The following is a 16,916-nucleotide window of genomic DNA, read 5'->3' on the forward strand; positions in this document are numbered from 1 at the left end:
TTCGCGGTGGTTAAAAATGAGGTAGTAAGTGGATAGGCTATTATTGGAGCCTTGAAGCGACGAGAGCCAACCATTCAGTTTGGAGGGAATACTGATTCTTGTGGAAGGGAAAAACTGTTTTAAAAGGTGATTAATTTGGAGATATTTGTTCAGAAAGTCGGATTGGGGAATAGTCAACCTATTAGTTCATTCTGAGAAAGACAAAAAACCTTCATCCTCCCAAAATTGGTCAATACAGGTCAAGCCTAATTTTTCCAATTAGAAAGAAACGACTCTCAATGACCACCTCCAATTTATTTCAGATTTATGGATCGGAAAGGAAATTAATTTTATCTTTTTTGGCAACACGTCCCAGATGTTATTAGCAGCAAGAAGAGTAGATGAGTTAAAGGGGTTGTCTCGCGAAATCAAGTGGGGTTATACACTTCTGTATGGCCATATTAATGCACTTTGTAATGTACATCGTGCATTAAATATGAGCCATACAGAAGTTATTCACTTACCTGCTCCGTTGCTAGCGTCCTCGTCTCCATGGTTCCGTCTAAATTCGCTGGCGGCTTGCTTCTTTTAGACGCGCTTGCGCAGTCCGGTCTTCTGCTCTCAGCACGAGCCGGTTCAGCCTGCTAGCCGCTACAGCTCTTCTGCGCATGCGCAGACGAGCTGTCACTTCTCGGGAGAGCGCTGGAGCGGCCATTCTGTACCATCCTCTCTTAGAGGAAGGTGCAGAAACTTGAGCCGCCCAGCTGTCCCGCCGAGGTAAGTGATGGGCCGGGGGGGGGGGGGGGGGGATGCCGCTGTGCCGAGGGGGGTCTGCCGCTCTGCCGGGGGGGGGGGGGGGGTCTGCCGCTGGGCCGGGGGGGGGGGGGGGGGGCCTTCGTCTGTTGTCAGGGGTCTAGCGCCGGTTACCTGCTGCCTGGCGGTGGGTGACTGTGTGCCGTGGTCGGCGGCTGCGGTGGGTCCGGTCGGCGGCTGTGGGGCGTCTGGTTGTCAGACACAGCTGGTAGCGTCTCGGGAGCGCACACGTCGGGCTACAGCAAGCGACGGGAAAAAAGCCGGCGGCCATCTTGGGAAAATTTTTATAAGTTGCTGAAACGCTGGAACTGTAAGTACAAACCAGCTAGAAAAGTCATTTACAGGGGGGGGCTTAGTAATGTATGCTTATTTAGGGGGACTGGGCAAAAAAAAAAAATTCACTGCTTCCTCGAGACAACCCCTTTAAGAGGGAATATAGAATTAAAAAATAATTGAGCTAGTAAATAATATTTTTGAGGATGCTTATTTAGTCTTACATTTTCGATGGAAACCCAATCTGTTGTGCAATCATTTAGCCACTAGAATCTGAGATGGTCCAAAATAGTCCCCCTATAGTAATGAAAGGGTCCCTAAGCCTCTATTTTGCCGAAGGGTGTAAAGAATGTCCCTACTGGGTCTGGCTTTCTTTTTTACCCAAATATAAAAGCTAGAAAAGTGGTTTGAGTGTTTTTGAGGTAGGAGATCGGATCGCAAGCTTTCTATTGAATATGTTTATACTACAGTTTCATCTTGTGTGTATTGATGGGGAGAGGAAGAGGAGTTTCAGCTTTGTTAATTGCAATTAAAAAAAATTAAACCAAAAAAATAGGGCTGAATAGTCACCCGTGCTCCCCCTACATGTAACCACGGCTGTGAAGGCGGTAGAAGTGAACCAACTTTCACTTATAAAAAAATATATACATTATAAATATAATTTAGAATTTGCTGCATATTTCCTTTCATAGAAATCTCTGAAGTTTTAAAATGTTCTGTAACTGTCAGTAAATTCCCTAGCTGCCAACAGTGTACTCAATGCCTGATGTAAGACACTATTAAGCTGCTTCTAGCTTGGATACAAGAGGTAATACAGGTGTGCATGGAGGCTCTAATACCTTGTTGGGCTGTTCCCTGTAGCTTGGATGCAATATGTTATACGGGCAGACATGGAGGCTCTAGTACACTGTTGGGTCGCCTCTAGCTTGAAAGCAAGCTGTGATACGGGTGGGCATGGAAGCTCTATTACATCTGTATCTTGGATGCAAAATGTGATATAGGTGGGCAAGGAGGCATACAGGATCAGTATGGTATTCAGCAGCATATCGCTCCACATTTGCTGTAATGTAACTGAGCCCTCCAGATCATGCAAAATTATATGCAATAGCCCTCCCAGACAATCACACCAGCAATGGGGGGCAGTGTGCCGCTCCACAGCAAAGGAAGGATTGAAGTGCTCACCCCTAGGTCTCCAGACACAAATACAGCCATCATCAGTGCCCAAACAAAAATTAGATTAATCACTGAAGACAACCCGATTCGAGCTAAGCACTTGGAAATGGTTCAGACAGACACAGGGGTGTAACTATGGCGGACAATTAAAGGGGTTGTCCCGCGCCGAAACGGGTTTTTTTTTTTCAAACCCTCCCCCCCCCCCCGTTCGGCGCGAGACAACCCCGATGCAGGGGTTAAAAAAGAAACCCGGAGAGTGCTTACCTGAATCCCCGAGCTCCGTTGACTTCTTACTTACCTGCTGAAGATGGCCGCCGGGATCTTCTCTCTCGGTGGACCGCAGGGCTTCTGTGCGGTCCATTGCCGATTCCAGCCTCCTGATTGGCTGGAATCGGCACGTGATAGGGCGGAGCTACACGGAGCCGCTCTCCGGCACGAGCGACTCCATTCATAAAAGAAGACCCAGACTGCGCAAGCGCGTCTAATCTAGCGATTAGACGCTGAAAATTAGACGGCTCCATGGAAACGAGGACGCTAGCAACGGAACAGGTAAGTGAAAATTTCTTATAACTTCTGTATGGCTCATAATTAATGCACAATGTACATTACAAAGTGCATTAATATGGCCATACAGAAGTGTATAGACCCACTTGCTGCCGCGGGACAACCCCTTTAAACAGTTAGAGCTACTGGTGCTCCGGCGAGGGCATCCTGAGCCCGGTCACCTCGTGTGCCCTCACACATCCGCTGGTCCCAACACCTCATAACAGTCTGCTCGAAACGGGCAGGTGGTGGGCAATTCGTTGATATGACCATCCAGCTTTTTGCATCCTAATAATGTATAAATTCTGGTAATGGAGTGGAATCTTATCCCTACATTATAGAGGTGTCTAGTGGTCAACAAGCTCTACACAAGAAGTAGTCACTACACACAAGGAGCCTTTCAGAGGCCAAGTGTCTCAGGTGACAAGACTGTTCATCCAATCACTTCACAACTCTAAGCAAATCTATATCTGGTTGAGATGTAACTGCATGCCAAGTTTTGAAACAAAATTAACTTTCTTTAGGGGTGGGGGTGGGGTGTCATTTTTTTTTAATACAGTTTATGTTGTTTATCCAAGTCCCTATTTTCTGCACATGCACATAGTGAAGCTCCTCCTCTACAGACCAGACGAAAAAGGCGCTGGGAAGTGAGCATGCCTGCATTCAACTCAGAAAGACAAAATTAGGGCAAGTAAAAACATACCTAAAATTTCAATAAACTTTGCATAAATCAATAGTTCAGTTTATGTTCCTTCAAAGGCTGTGGAGTCAAAGTCTAGGAAAATTGAGGAGTAGGAGGTTTGGAGTCCTGTTAGTGAGTGACCCAATCAGAGTATGTACCATTTATGGTTCAAAAAGTATTTTATTAGCTGTGACGGACAGTACAATAGGGTATCATTGCAGGGTTTGTCATTCAACAATCAAAACCTAACCACAGACTCTACTCTCTGATAATTCCTCCGGCACCTATTGTCCCAGCCATTTTTATTTACCGTATATACCGGCGTATAAGGCGACGGGGCGTATAAGATGACCCCCCAACTTTCACCTTATACGCCGGTAATACAGTGGAGAAAAAAAAAATCATTACTCACCTCCCCCGGCGTTCTGTCGCGCTCCGGCAGGCTGTCGCTTCTTCCTGGTCCCCGGCAGAGCATTGCTTTCTGAATGCGGGGCTTGAAATCCCCGCCTCCAGAAAGCTAATACACACGCCGTCAGCCAGTTACAGCCATTCAATGGCATCATTGAATGGCTGTGATTGGCTAAAACACACGTGGCTTCAGCCAATCACACTATTCAATGACATCATTGAATGGGTGTGATTGCTAACACACGTGCGCCTTCAGCCAATCACAGCCATTCAATGATGTCATTGAATGGCTGTAACTGGCTGACGGCGCGTGTATTAGCTTTCTGGAGGCGGGTATTTCAAGCCCCGCATTCAGAAAGCAATGCTGCGGCGGGGACGAGGAGCAAGCGACATCCTGCCGGAGCGCGACAGAACGCCGGGGGAGGTGAGTAATGATTTTTTTTTTGACACTTTTTTTTTTGTATTACCGGCGTATAAGACAACCCCCGACTTCAGAGCAGATTTTTCGGGGTTCAAAAGTCGTCTTATACGCCGGTATATACGGTATTTGAGAAATTGAAATCTAATATAACACAACAAAATGGGCTACAGTCCTCTGTTGTAAATTGCTATAAATCCCTAGTCTGGAGGACTGGAAGGGTGTAGGGGTCTCCTGGGCCCAATAGCTAACCCGGGCGAACACTGGGGGGCGGGGAAGAGTAAAAAAAGAGAGAATAGAGAAAAGAGAAGAGAGGGAGAAGAGAGAATATGATGAGGATGCCTGTCCGGTCTATAACCACCTATATATAGATTAGTCAAAAATGCAAGATTCATTGTTTATGCTTGAGGGTGATCTGAAGCGTTAGAGAGCAGCAACGCCACCACCCAACCACGTGTCTAGTCTAGGTGAGGCCCGAAACTGCAGCCACACTGCCCAGGTGTTGTAAAATTTAGAGTACCTCAGTTCATCCTTGGCACAGAGTTCCTCCATTTGCTTTAGATTATCCATAGCTTCCAGCCACATCAATCGTGATGGGGGGGGTTGCCGATTTCCACCTCCTGGGAATGATCTGTCTCATAGCCAGTAGGAAAAAGCGCAGTAAGGAGCCCTTTGCTCGTGACACTGACCCTGGGAGCATGGATGAGTGCCGCCTCAGGGGTGAGGTTAAGCGGCCCTTTGCAAACGACTGTGTATAGAGCTTCCACCTCACGCCATAGTGGTTGGATTTGTGCGCATGACCACCGTAGGTGAACATAGGTCCCCCGTTCGCTGAGACACCTCCAACAGAGATCCGGATACTGGGGGTATATTCTGGCCATTCCCGCCGGGGTTCTGTACCATCGGGTCAGAATCTTATAATTAAGCTCCTGTAGTCTGCTGGAGACGCTTAATTTATGGGTCATTACATAAGCCTTTTCCCAGGACTCCGCCTAAAACTCTATTCCTATTTCTCTCTCCCAGGTCAGTTCTAGGGTCCTATTTCCCCCTGATGTGTCTTTCTCTAAAAGGGAGCTATATAGTGAGGAGATAGCCTGTGGGGTCTCTGGTTTAGACATACATATCTTTTCAAAAGCCGTGATTGGTCTCAGTTGTTGCGGGCGGCCCATAGACTTAACATAGTGGCATAGCTGTAGGTATTGGAACCATGCTTTGGCTGGGGAACCTCTTCCCTCCAATAACTCTCGCAAGCTCTTTAGCCTTGTGTCCGTCAGAATGTCCCTTATCCTGGGGATTGAGTCTGTCATCCCAGCTGTCAGGGGTGTGCCCTTTAGGAAAGCCGGTAGTTCTGGGTTACCTACTAGTGGGGTGAGTGGACCCAGGGATGTAATCAGTTCGGACTTGATAGCTGGGCCAATCCAGGCACTGAGTAGGTTCTGAGTATGTACCATTTATAACACCCCCCCCCCCCCCCTATTACCAACCAGTTACTTGCCCAGTTACACACCTATCGTCACTCCTTAGCACCTTAACGCTACAGGAAAACAACAGTTACATCCTGCAACTTTGCGGTATGTATGAAAGGGGATCACACTCATCCACAACTGTTCCTATAAGCACCACTGCTCCTCAGAGCTGTTAACCCTTTAAATGCCACCAGTGGCATTTAATGGCCCCGACCGATGTTCAGGTGTCCCATATGCCCTCCTCCTCACTTAGATGAGTGAGCTGACCATTCATGTTCCTCTGGGAAATATATGCAAATAAGGAAGATGGAACAATACCTCTGCAGCACCACCTATTGGATTGCAGCATTCCTGCAAATCAATATCCGACCCCCTATACAGGTCTTTGGAACAATCATTGGACATCGATTTGCAGGAATACTGCCATCCAATACATTGGAAAAGTCCAGATATACAAGACTCTGACTCTCCCCACTCCAATTTAGAACTTACCTCCTCGTAGAAGCTGATAAGGTTGGTGTGACAGGAGCAATCTCTAACAAACCCATGCTGATACAGAGTTATACGGCTATTTTCCTTGAGGTCTTCCAGGATGGCATCTCTTAGAAACTCTTCAAACATTTTACCCACAACAGAAGACTTACTGGCCTATAGCTTTCAGGGTCATTACAGGACCCAAAGACCATCTTTTCATGATCCAGTTCCTTATTTGGATTAATCAGTTATAAGTTTTGTCACTCAAGCAAACCTCTAAGGCCCCTCACAGAGGCGTTTTGATTCTTTTCAAACACTGCACTAAATGCTGTACAACACCTCCATTGACTTCAATGGGGCTTCTCAGACGAGTGTTTGAGCATGGTGTTTCTAACATCGCAATTTTCAAACGTCTGGTGTATTTTAGTGCATGCCAGCGATTTTTACCGCAACTCATCACCCATTATAATGATGGGGTAGGTTAAAAACCGCTGTTAAATGCATTTGAAAAAGGTTTCTGCTTTTTTACCAATGCCCGTGTGCGAGCAGCCAAACACAGCCATCTCCAACCAGGGATTTGGCACACTTGTGTGCTGGGATAAGTTGCCAAGGAAACCTGCAGGAAGGAGAGAGGTATATATTTTTTTATTATGCGGGGGTGCTGCGAGATTAAATTTTTTGGACGAGGTTGAATAACACTGCTCTAAGGGCTCATTCGCACTTACATTGGCTATTTTCGCTTCATTTCCGGTTGAATGTTCCATTGTTGGAGAACAGCTGAATTCAAACTGAAAATAAGGTTTTTTAATTTTTGGCTTAAAAAAATGCTCTCCATTTTTTAAACTAAACAGAATCAAATGGAAAGCATGTTTGTTTTTAAACCCATAGAAATCAATGGACAAAAACTAGAAATGTTTATTTTCTGATTGAATTTAGTTTTTCTTCTCCAAAAATGGGACAGCCGAATGGAATTGAAAATGGAAATAACAAATGCAGGTGTGAACGAGCCCCAAGATGCAGGTTAAAAAATAAACTACTTTAAAGACTCTATTCTTAGATATAACTTCTGCTAGAAGAATCCGTGAGCTCCGGGTCCCTCTTATCGTGCAAGGAGCCTTAACAGTTCAGACACTTCAGTTTTAAGAATCCCAACTGGACTCCTCATCAAAGGGTCTTCCATTAAAACCAGCACCATCATTTTTTGGTTTCATATCTGCAATCTGGCAAAAAATTCTGTAAAAACCTTTTATTTGTTGGATGCTAGAGAACAGTGGGAGGCTCTCTTTCTGCAATTCTATGGCCAAACAAGGGTAAAAGAGCCAGCGGTCCTCCGCAGCAAGATGGTTAGGGATCTTATTAAGGATGGTTATTGCTTTGGAAAATCTGGACTCACCACTACACATTAAGGCGCACTCTACAAAACCCTGATAAAATTTGTGAAGCCAAAACCTGGTCATCACCTTCAATAAGCATTGCTGTCTGGATGTCTTTCTTCAGGGGGTTTGGCCTGCAGCCTGAATTACTTCCTTCCTTTCCTAGTCATTGCTTTATAAACCCCCTGTGCTACCATAGGACAACCATGAAATGGAAACCATGTTCCCTTTCTGGAGCCTGTAGGCAACATAATATTCCCATCCAAATCAATAGTTTCCGTATTGGTACAACCTCTACAACATTGTGTGCTATGGTTTCCTGCTAGTTCCCAGGCTGCAGGACTTCACAGCTCATGGCTACCCCCCCCCCCCCCCCCCCACCACCACACTAGTAGCAGCACAGGCTCCGCCGTCTGCTTTGTGGTAAGTGTACCATTCAGTTTACAGAAAGGGGACAAAATGCCCCTCCAATCATCTTATGCAGCGTTTTACGAAAGTGAGGGCTCATTCACATCAGCATACAAAGTCCTGTTTGAAACCTCAGTCAATGAATATTGTGAAACAGGACTAAATAGCGTCACATGCTGTGCTATTTCATCCTTTAAAGTAAAAAAACCAAAAACCATCACATGACTGTTCTGTTCAGCCAGAAGGTGCCATTTTTCATTACGCCCATCATGGAGCAGGAAAATGAAACCCTTTAGTACTAGTGTGAACAAGCCTATAATCTAGTAACACTGTGTATTGAGGAATGATGGACTACAAATTACTGCAGTCTGGATGTGACTAGAGAAAAATCACCAACGCCCAATAACTACAAGACAAAATAATGCAGATAAAAAAGCTGTACAAGAGTAGCAAAATTTGGCAAAAGCTTGCGCAAAACGTTTGCAATCTCTTTCCCAAATATGCAAACTGATGCTACCTTTTTAGAAAAGAGGCTTGGTGGGAGGGGAGCGTGACCACCCCGAAACTGGCATAAATTATACCAGAAATCTACTCCGGCTGCCAGCAGGCGTAGACTACTGTCTAGGCGCATGAAGATGCTGCAATGCGACTAATTTTTGTCTCTTCATCATCCTGCCCTCAGCAGAAAGTTTTAGCACAGAGCCACCACTAATTTCAATAGGAGTGAAACTGGCACTCCGACTTCCTCCTCTGACCAGCGATGACAACATCTGGCTCGCTTCACTGGATAGTGAGCCGTACAATCAGCTGTTGGACGGGGTCTCGAGCTGCGTACCCCTCCATACATCAACTACTGATGACCAATCTGGGGGATAGGCGATCAGATAAAAAAAAAGGTCAGAAAATCCCTTTAAGACTGGCTTGGAAACATTGGGTCTTAATAAATCCCCACTTAGTATTAAGTGAAGATTTAACATAACATTGTGCAAGAGAAAAACTGTGACCGCATTGCCCTTTCTATGACATCAGACTGACCTGCTACATACACTGTGTGACCTCACTTCAAAACCTCATCGGCCAGTCACAATAGGTGATCCACGTATGGTTGAGTAGAACCGTAAGACTGACCAAGGTATTGTAGTCAGAGTCCAGATACTATAAATCAGCTATAACCTAAAACAGACCTAACTTGCTACATAATACGGTCCATAATTTGCAGGAAAGACTGATATGACAATGCAAAGTAACGCATGAAGCTAGCAAACACTACAATAGAATGATGAGCAAAGGGAATCTATCATGAAGGAAGCATTGGATGATCTCCTACTACAACCAGGTGAACAATACTGAGGTTGTGAGCCAGGAGCACACCACGTCCTTCCCAAGAGGGTATCGTACCCAACGTTGCATGCACCCCGAAGCACATTTTACGCTCTGCAGCGCTTGGCTTTTCAACTCCTTGCGGTTGTGTGCAGCGTCTTCGGCTTCCCTATAACAATCTCTGGGAGCCATAAGTTACAGTACAACTCACTCCGGTCACTAAAATGCTGCAATTCCAACGTGCAGCGCCCCATTAGGTCTGAACAAAGTACGCAGCAATGACATTAGGGAGAGGAAGGCGACACAATCAACAACTTTATTCTAATGGTACAACAGACAAAAATATAGAATTTTATGTGCATTGCTAGTTGTAGGAATCCCATCAGACTGTGCTAATAGTAAAACAATACAGTTCATGATAGATTCCCTTTAGCAAGATACAGACGCCATCCAATCACCCGGACAGAGGGGCCTCGTTACACACAATGCACTTTACTCAACACTTTATTTTCATGAAAGAAATACAGGAACTTCTGTAGAAACAAGTCCAGAGCCTTGAGGCTGTGAGTGCCCATGACATGCCAAGTCCCCAAGCGACACCTGCCTAAAACTACAGGGCCCGACAACCCAGAACGCGGGTGAGAATGTAGTGCCTGATCCCTCTGCAATGAAATGAAGTCCCGTTCATTCCATCCTCTTGCATAGATTGTGATTCTCAGTACCGGCGCTGCACTTACACAGCCAACACTCAGCCAGTCCCAAAACAAATCAAGGGTCAATGTTAGGTGTTGTTTCTCCTGACCCCCAAGTTATTTGTAAAGGAGGCTTGTCACCAAAGAAAACACATTGGCCACTACAGAGTGCAGTAACTCACGTTTTGGCCTTTCTGCCTCTGTGGCTATTGGGAGAATTAAGGAAAGGGGAACGTGATGACCGAGTGTTACTGGCTGGGTTGGCAGTAAGGGAGCTGCGCAAAATACGCTCTGCGAGGGCACAAGGACGCTTCCTGCCCTCACTGGAGCTGCCATGTGGAGAGGAGGAAGATGGGCTGGGAGACCTCACACTGGGAGGCTTCCGTTTTCTAGCGGGAGGTTTTTCCTTGACGGCAGCAGGACGAGGAGAGCGTCCACGGAGGAGTTTGGAAGATACAGCAGAGTTCTGAAAGCTTGCAGGAGGTATCTGGCTTGTGGTCTGTAGTCTAGTCCTGGCACTACGTGTCAGTGGGGTCCTTACAGTGACCTCCTCATCAGAGGAGTCCTCAGTGTCTGCAAGGGAGGAGTTCTGCTCCTTCGTATCCAGGGTTTTTTCAGCCGTAAGTGGTTTGCATTTTCTCTGCAGAGAAGTCCGTGGGACTTGAGGGCTGGGGGAACTTTCTGGAGAACTCTCCAACGTGTCATTTAGCAACTTGGAGTTGATTTTAAGTACAGGACGAGACTTGGGTGGGCGGCCACGTTTACGCTTTGGTGGGGACGAAGGCTCTTCAACACCACTGCTGCTTGTACCCTCAATGGGCACCATGGGAATGTTGGAAGATACACTGGGAATGATGGAATCAGCCGAGGGACCATACGACAAATCTCTCTGTTCGTGACCAGATTTACTGGGGGCAGACACTGGAGAACAATTTCTTTGTTTTGTGTCCAACGTATGAATTTGCGGCGCAGAGTCCTGACGAGCAGACATCAATGAAGCGAGTGACGTATCCACAGGCTCTTCACAGTTTTTGGAGGACGATAGTGAAGCAACTTCTTCACGTGCTTTGGGGGATGCTGGTGAAGCAACACTGGGAGGTGCTTCAAGTGTTTTAGGTGACACAGGGGAGGCAACAATAGGAGACACTTCGCGCCTTTTAGGTGGTCGCCCTCTCTTTCTTTTCTCAATAGGGGATCCACCTTCACTGTCAGAAATTAACTTAAAGCAACGATTTGGACTGACAGGGGTCTGGGCTACTTCAGGAGTAGGTACCAAGTCCATTGTTGATCTTTGAGGAGCAATGCCATGGTCTGGAGAAAGGTGGGGAGAGGAGTCCACAGGGAGCATATCAATAGGGCCACTGGCTGGCGACATGTCTGCTCTTGTTTTAGGGGGCCTCCCTCTTTTTCGCTTTGGTGGAGGACTCCCTGTCTCAGAAGTCTCTTCAGATAAGCTTTCATGGGGAGGGCTAGGAGGACAAGGCATATTAGGGTTCTGACAGTTATTCTCAGCAACTGGCTGGTGCCCCCTCCCTTTGATTTGGCGGCGGGGAACGGGAAGCCGATCTTGTACCACAGTAATGAGACGTCCTGGCAGCCGTCTCAGCACTTTTGCAGTAGGTGAAGTCTCTGTAGCCCCAGCAAGTGTAATCTCACAGTCTGCAAAGACTTTCCTGCGAGGTGTGCGGGGTAATGCAGATTCACCAGAAACAGCACCCGTGGGGCTGCCTGGCACCGCACTCACGGGGCTGCCTGGCACAGACCCTGTATCGGCTGCATTTTCCGTCACAATGACCTCAGCACCTTCCTTCTCAGGTTCAATTCCGGGAACAGTGTCCTTCTCAGATGAACCACTAGGAGGCAATGTAGTGGATACCAGGTCCACTGCAACAGTAGAGCCATCCATGGTCTCTACACTTGGACAGGGAACGTCTGGTTCTGGAGTGGCTTCATTGCTACGGGTGGGTGATGGACTGTCCTGCACAACCTCCTGTTCCTGGGATGGGGGTACAGTGTCTGGAATGGTCAGACTCTCTGTGTGGTCCAAACTTTCAGTAGGTCTGCTTCCTCTTAGCCTTTCACTCATGCGAACCCCAACACGTTCTTGGGTTCTGTTGGGCACTGGAGTTCTCACTTTACGACTTCTTCTGGTTTCTTCATCCCATTTCTCTTCAGTCATCAATCCTACATCATCTTTAGCAAGGAAAAGGTCTTTACGGGCAGCTTCCACCTGCTCCTAAGGGGAAAGAGTGAAAAATGCCCATTAAGATGATGGAGAGATTAGGAAGAAACGTACCAAACAGGCCCGGTTGAGATGTGTTGCAGTCACTTACCTCTGCCTGTTTTAGCTCCTCTTTACTGATCTCTTCTAATGAAGCCTCCAAATAGTACATAGCATACCTTTCAATAGGCGTCAGCTGAGGAAGGAGAGACATACATGTGTTACTGATCACTTCTGTTTTAAATTCATCACAGCCAGGCCTCCATCTCCATCCAGTCTTACCTGTTCGACTAACGCGGATATTTCCTGCTCAGCGCGGCTTTGCTCCTCTTCTTCTGGCTCCAAAGGAACATTTTCATTAAACTCTGCAAGATCTGCAACCTGCTCAGCTCGAACCAAAGAGGCAGCCAGGGTATCCTCCTCGTCCTCTGCTCCACACAGCGCCTGCAGGAGCCATGGACACACAATGGCAGTGAGCAAGTGCCACTCCAGACACAGTTTTAAAGGGCTTCTTTTAGTAAAAAGCACAAAACTATTAACACACAGAGGGGCAGAAATGGGCCCTGATGCCCAGCACAACCAAGCGGTCAAGCTACAATTTTTACACTACTCTGGGAAAATGAAAGCTGAACCCCGTTAAGATGCTACAGGTGACAGGGCCATGAGTGGGTTAAACATTGGCTCCTCATCATCTCTGCAGTTTAAAAGGAGTCTGTCAGCAGAAATATCAATGCAAATCTGCTGCTATAGCACTATTCAACATGTGATATCCAGGTCACACGTTTCTGTATAAATGCAGCCTTTTAGCTTCACCCCCAAATTTTGAGCGCCCTGTATGCAAATTTGGCATCAAAGGCACACAGGAGGTACCGTCTATTGCTTTAAGTCCCCGTGTCAGAGAAACCTGACTTCTCCTCCCGTTCGCCACCTCCCCCGATTCTTGATGTCAATGCATGTAACGCTGAAATTTTGCAGCACCGCCATGCATCTCTCTGCTCGAGTCCTCCGGGCGCATGCGCAGTGCACCGGTGAAGTCTGTGAAGCCTAAACCCAGGCTTCACCGGCACACTGTGCCGGAGAACATAAAACAGATATAATGCGTATGTACTGGGTTGCAGCACTAAAAGTGCGGATTTTAAAAATTGGGAGGCAGTGCGCAGGAGGAGAGGGTGGGAGTCTCTGACCGTTACTTTGAGCAATGGAGGGTACCGCCTGTGTGACTTGAGATGGCGAATTTGCATGCATTTTCTCCGCAAATAACACAGGGTCTTATATTAATTTTTGCTTCAGAAGATTTTATTTTTTTACAGGTATAGCTGCCTGGTCACTATTTAAATTGCCTTTTTTATTAACTATCTAAGGTTAATTTTTGGAGTAGGGCTTACAGTTCAAGCAGCCTTAAAAATCCTGAAAAATCATTCTGCATCGTCAAAATTCCTGAAAAAGTATGCTAGGGCTTATCTTCGGGGTAGGTCTTATTTTCAGGGAAACAGGGTACAAGGTGCTGAAGATTTGGGAGGTGAAGCCAATAGGTCGCTTTTCTACAAAAAGGTATGTGACTTGCGTAACACAAGCAGACCAATGCTATAGCAGCAGATGTACATTGATATTTCTGCTGACACGTTTCCTTTCGTCAGCTGTGTTCAGGCTCATATGTAGGAATATGAACAGGGTGCCATGGACATTCTACAAGTCATTTGTTGCTGTAGCAGCAGTACTTACCTGTTCCAGTATATGGGCTTGTCGAGATGTTGCCCCATCTTCTGTGCTAGGGTCTGGGGATGCATTGCGGACTTCAGCTTCTTTGCGAGATATATCCTCCATATCAAACAGCTCCCTGATAGTTTGCTAAAAAAAAAAAAAAGAAAAATGGCAATCTTAGCTTCCGACAGGGCAGAGGAGACTGTGTGTACATCCATGCCACTGTACAGTATCAACATAGGGCACATTTTACATCAATATAAGTGGACACAGTGATGCCCATGGCAAGCTGCTATAGGCTCTACTCTCCCAAGCAAGGGCACTCTGCTGTGGAACAGGGAGTACATGAAAGGCTATTGTCACATCTGTGTCAGAAGTTCCATTTAGGGCCTCCTGCACAAATCCAAAAATCCCAGACAAAATAATCAATAAAAAAAAAAAAAAATCAAATAAACAATTCGGAGCCATTTCGTCTGGGAAAATGCCAGACAGCATAAAGGAAGCTGGATTGACCACATTATAGTCAAGAGGGTCTTGTTTAGTTCCATTACAGAAAGATCTGATCAAGGAGGGATTTCATTTTCCAGCTCCCATAACTGGGCAACAAAACCGAAATGTCGAACAGAAATTAACCCAGCCTAACCTGTTTGAAGTAAGCGGTTGTGAAGTTTCCACCCTCGATGGCCATGTCTCCCAACATACGCTTTTGCTGGGCTTTCTTCAGAATATTTTCTTCCACTGTTCGCTCGCTGACTAGCCTGCAACACAGAGGGCATAAGTCATGCAGAAGAGGCTACATAAAAATGACAGGACTGGAGGAAGACTGATTGACACACCTGTATATGTGTACGTCCCGTGTCTGCCCAATGCGGTGACAGCGGTCCTGAGCTTGAGCATCCATTGTGGGATTCCAGTCACTGTCATAAAAGATAACAGTATCTGCCCCGGTTAGGTTCACGCCGACCCCTCCACTACGTGTAGAAAGTATGAAGCAGAAAATGCGCTTGTCCATGTTAAACCGTTCCATCAGCACCTGGAAATGAGCGAGAATGGGAATAAAGCAACCGCGCTCTTCCTTCACTGCGCTCACCTAGTAGCGGTCTTGCTCCAGACTACGGAGATGGCCAAATTACCTGTCTCTGCTCCACACGGGTTGAACCATCAAGGCGCAGATATATATGTCCATAATAATTCAGAAACTGCTCCAAGATATCCAACATCCGCGTCATCTGAGTGAATATGAGAACGCGATGGCCGCCAGATTTCAGCTGACGCAACAGACGGTCCATGGTTTGTAGCTTTCCTGCGCACAATAGCGTTCAGTATGAGGATTCTTAACTATACCACTGAACATCGAGTATATGCACAGGCTAATGTAAAGACAATACTCACATGTACAGACACCAATATCTAGACAGTATTCATATTTCCACTAAGTGCAGTAAAATTCTCAACTTTAACCCCTTGGTTGGCACGCCCGGAAATTTTCCGGGACGAGCTCCACTGCCGATAGCGATATAGCCCAGAAGATTTCCGAGCTCTGTATCACTATGGGAGCTGCAGAGCACAATGCTACAAGCTGTGGCAGTGTGCTCTGCCTGCACAGACCCACAGAGAACAAAGCAAGGGCTTTGAACAACAGAAGCAGAAGATATTGCCGATATGCCGGCAATCTCCTGCTTTGTTTACAGGTTGCCATAGAGACCATCGGCTTGTCAGAAGCAAGCCGATGGTCTCTGTGGCAGGGAGAGCTGGTGCTTAGCTGTCAGAGTACAGCCAGGCACCAGCTCTTACAGCAGAGATCAGAGAAAACCTCCGATCTCTGCTGTGTTAACCCTTTACATGCTGCAGTCTATGTGACTGCAGCATGTAAAGGGCTGTCACTGCAGCATGTCAAGGGCTGTCACCATCGGACCCCCGGAAAGTGATCAGGGGGTCCTGATAGGTCCCTGTGGAAGTCCCCCAAAGGAACAAAAGTAAAAAAAAAAAAAAAAAAAAAAGAAGTAAAAAAATTATAAAAAAAATAAAAATAAAAGTCTCCCTTTACTTTGTAAAAAATTAAAAATGAAATTACACATGTGGTATCCGTGCGTCGTAATGACCCAGAGAAGGAAGTTGGTACATTATTTAACCCCTTAATGACATGGCCCCTTTATTTCTTTTTTTCATCCCACCGTTTAAAAAATCATAACTCCTTTATTTATTCATCGATGTCGCTGCATGAAGGCTCGTTTTCTGCGGGGCGAGTTGTATTTTTCAATGGTGCTATTTAATCTATATATATAAAATTGAATGTATGTCTGTCTGCGTGCGTGTCTGCGTGCGTGCGTGCGTGTCTGTTTGTCCTTTATGCGCTACTACACCATTCATCCGATCGCCATGAAACTTTGGGAAGTTGCTGAGTACACTCCTGGGAAGATTATAGGCATAGTACAAATATCCTACGATAAATGGCGCGCGAGCGTCGTCGAAAGTTACGCCCCCCCCCCCACGTAGATCGAATAAGTAAGCCACCTGCTATTGTGATGTCATCACTGATGTCATCAACATCGGACGCCCTTGAACATGCCCCAACATGTTCTATAAAGCTGCATTGTGATGTCATTAAGGCTGTATTATGACACGTACAGCTTGGAACCACTAGAGCACGCCAGCCAATTACCATTGGAGTTGGAAGTGGGTAAACAAGTACTAGGATATCTTCCTAAGAAGCCACAGCAGCCGGATAAATTGTATGTTCCACCCAACGGCTATTTTATTCAGCCCGCAAGGGGGAAGCAGCGGCCTACAAAATCTAATTCTCTCATTTCCTGATGTCATAGATAGATAGATAGATAGACTGTATGCAATAACCCTGATAGATAGATAGATAGATAGATAGATAGATAGATAGATAGATAGATAGATAGACTGTATGCAATGACACGTACAGCTTGAAACCATAAATACTAGAGCACGCCAGCCATTTACAG

The 16,916-nt window shown here is 46.2% G+C and overlaps 1 protein-coding gene across 2 annotated transcripts in view; it reads right to left on the reverse strand.

Annotated features, from left to right (window-relative positions):
- Positions 1-9,632: 9,632 nt before the first annotated feature.
- Positions 9,633-16,916, reverse strand: part of SRCAP (Snf2 related CREBBP activator protein) — a 64,165-nt gene continuing 56,881 nt past the window's right edge. For both annotated transcript variants that reach the window (XM_066577125.1, XM_066577124.1), the window contains exons 27-33: positions 15,078-15,247; positions 14,781-14,977; positions 14,588-14,702; positions 13,966-14,091; positions 12,526-12,687; positions 12,356-12,439; positions 9,633-12,258 (exon numbers count right to left, since the gene is read on the reverse strand). In XM_066577125.1, the coding sequence (XP_066433222.1) occupies positions 10,201-12,258; positions 12,356-12,439; positions 12,526-12,687; positions 13,966-14,091; positions 14,588-14,702; positions 14,781-14,977; positions 15,078-15,247 (2,912 nt within the window). In that variant the 3' untranslated portion in view covers positions 9,633-10,200. The remainder of the gene's footprint in view (positions 12,259-12,355; positions 12,440-12,525; positions 12,688-13,965; positions 14,092-14,587; positions 14,703-14,780; positions 14,978-15,077; positions 15,248-16,916) is intronic.

Source organism: Eleutherodactylus coqui, chromosome 8, assembly GCF_035609145.1.
Source record: "Eleutherodactylus coqui strain aEleCoq1 chromosome 8, aEleCoq1.hap1, whole genome shotgun sequence".
Lineage (NCBI taxonomy): Eukaryota > Metazoa > Chordata > Amphibia > Anura > Eleutherodactylidae > Eleutherodactylus > Eleutherodactylus coqui.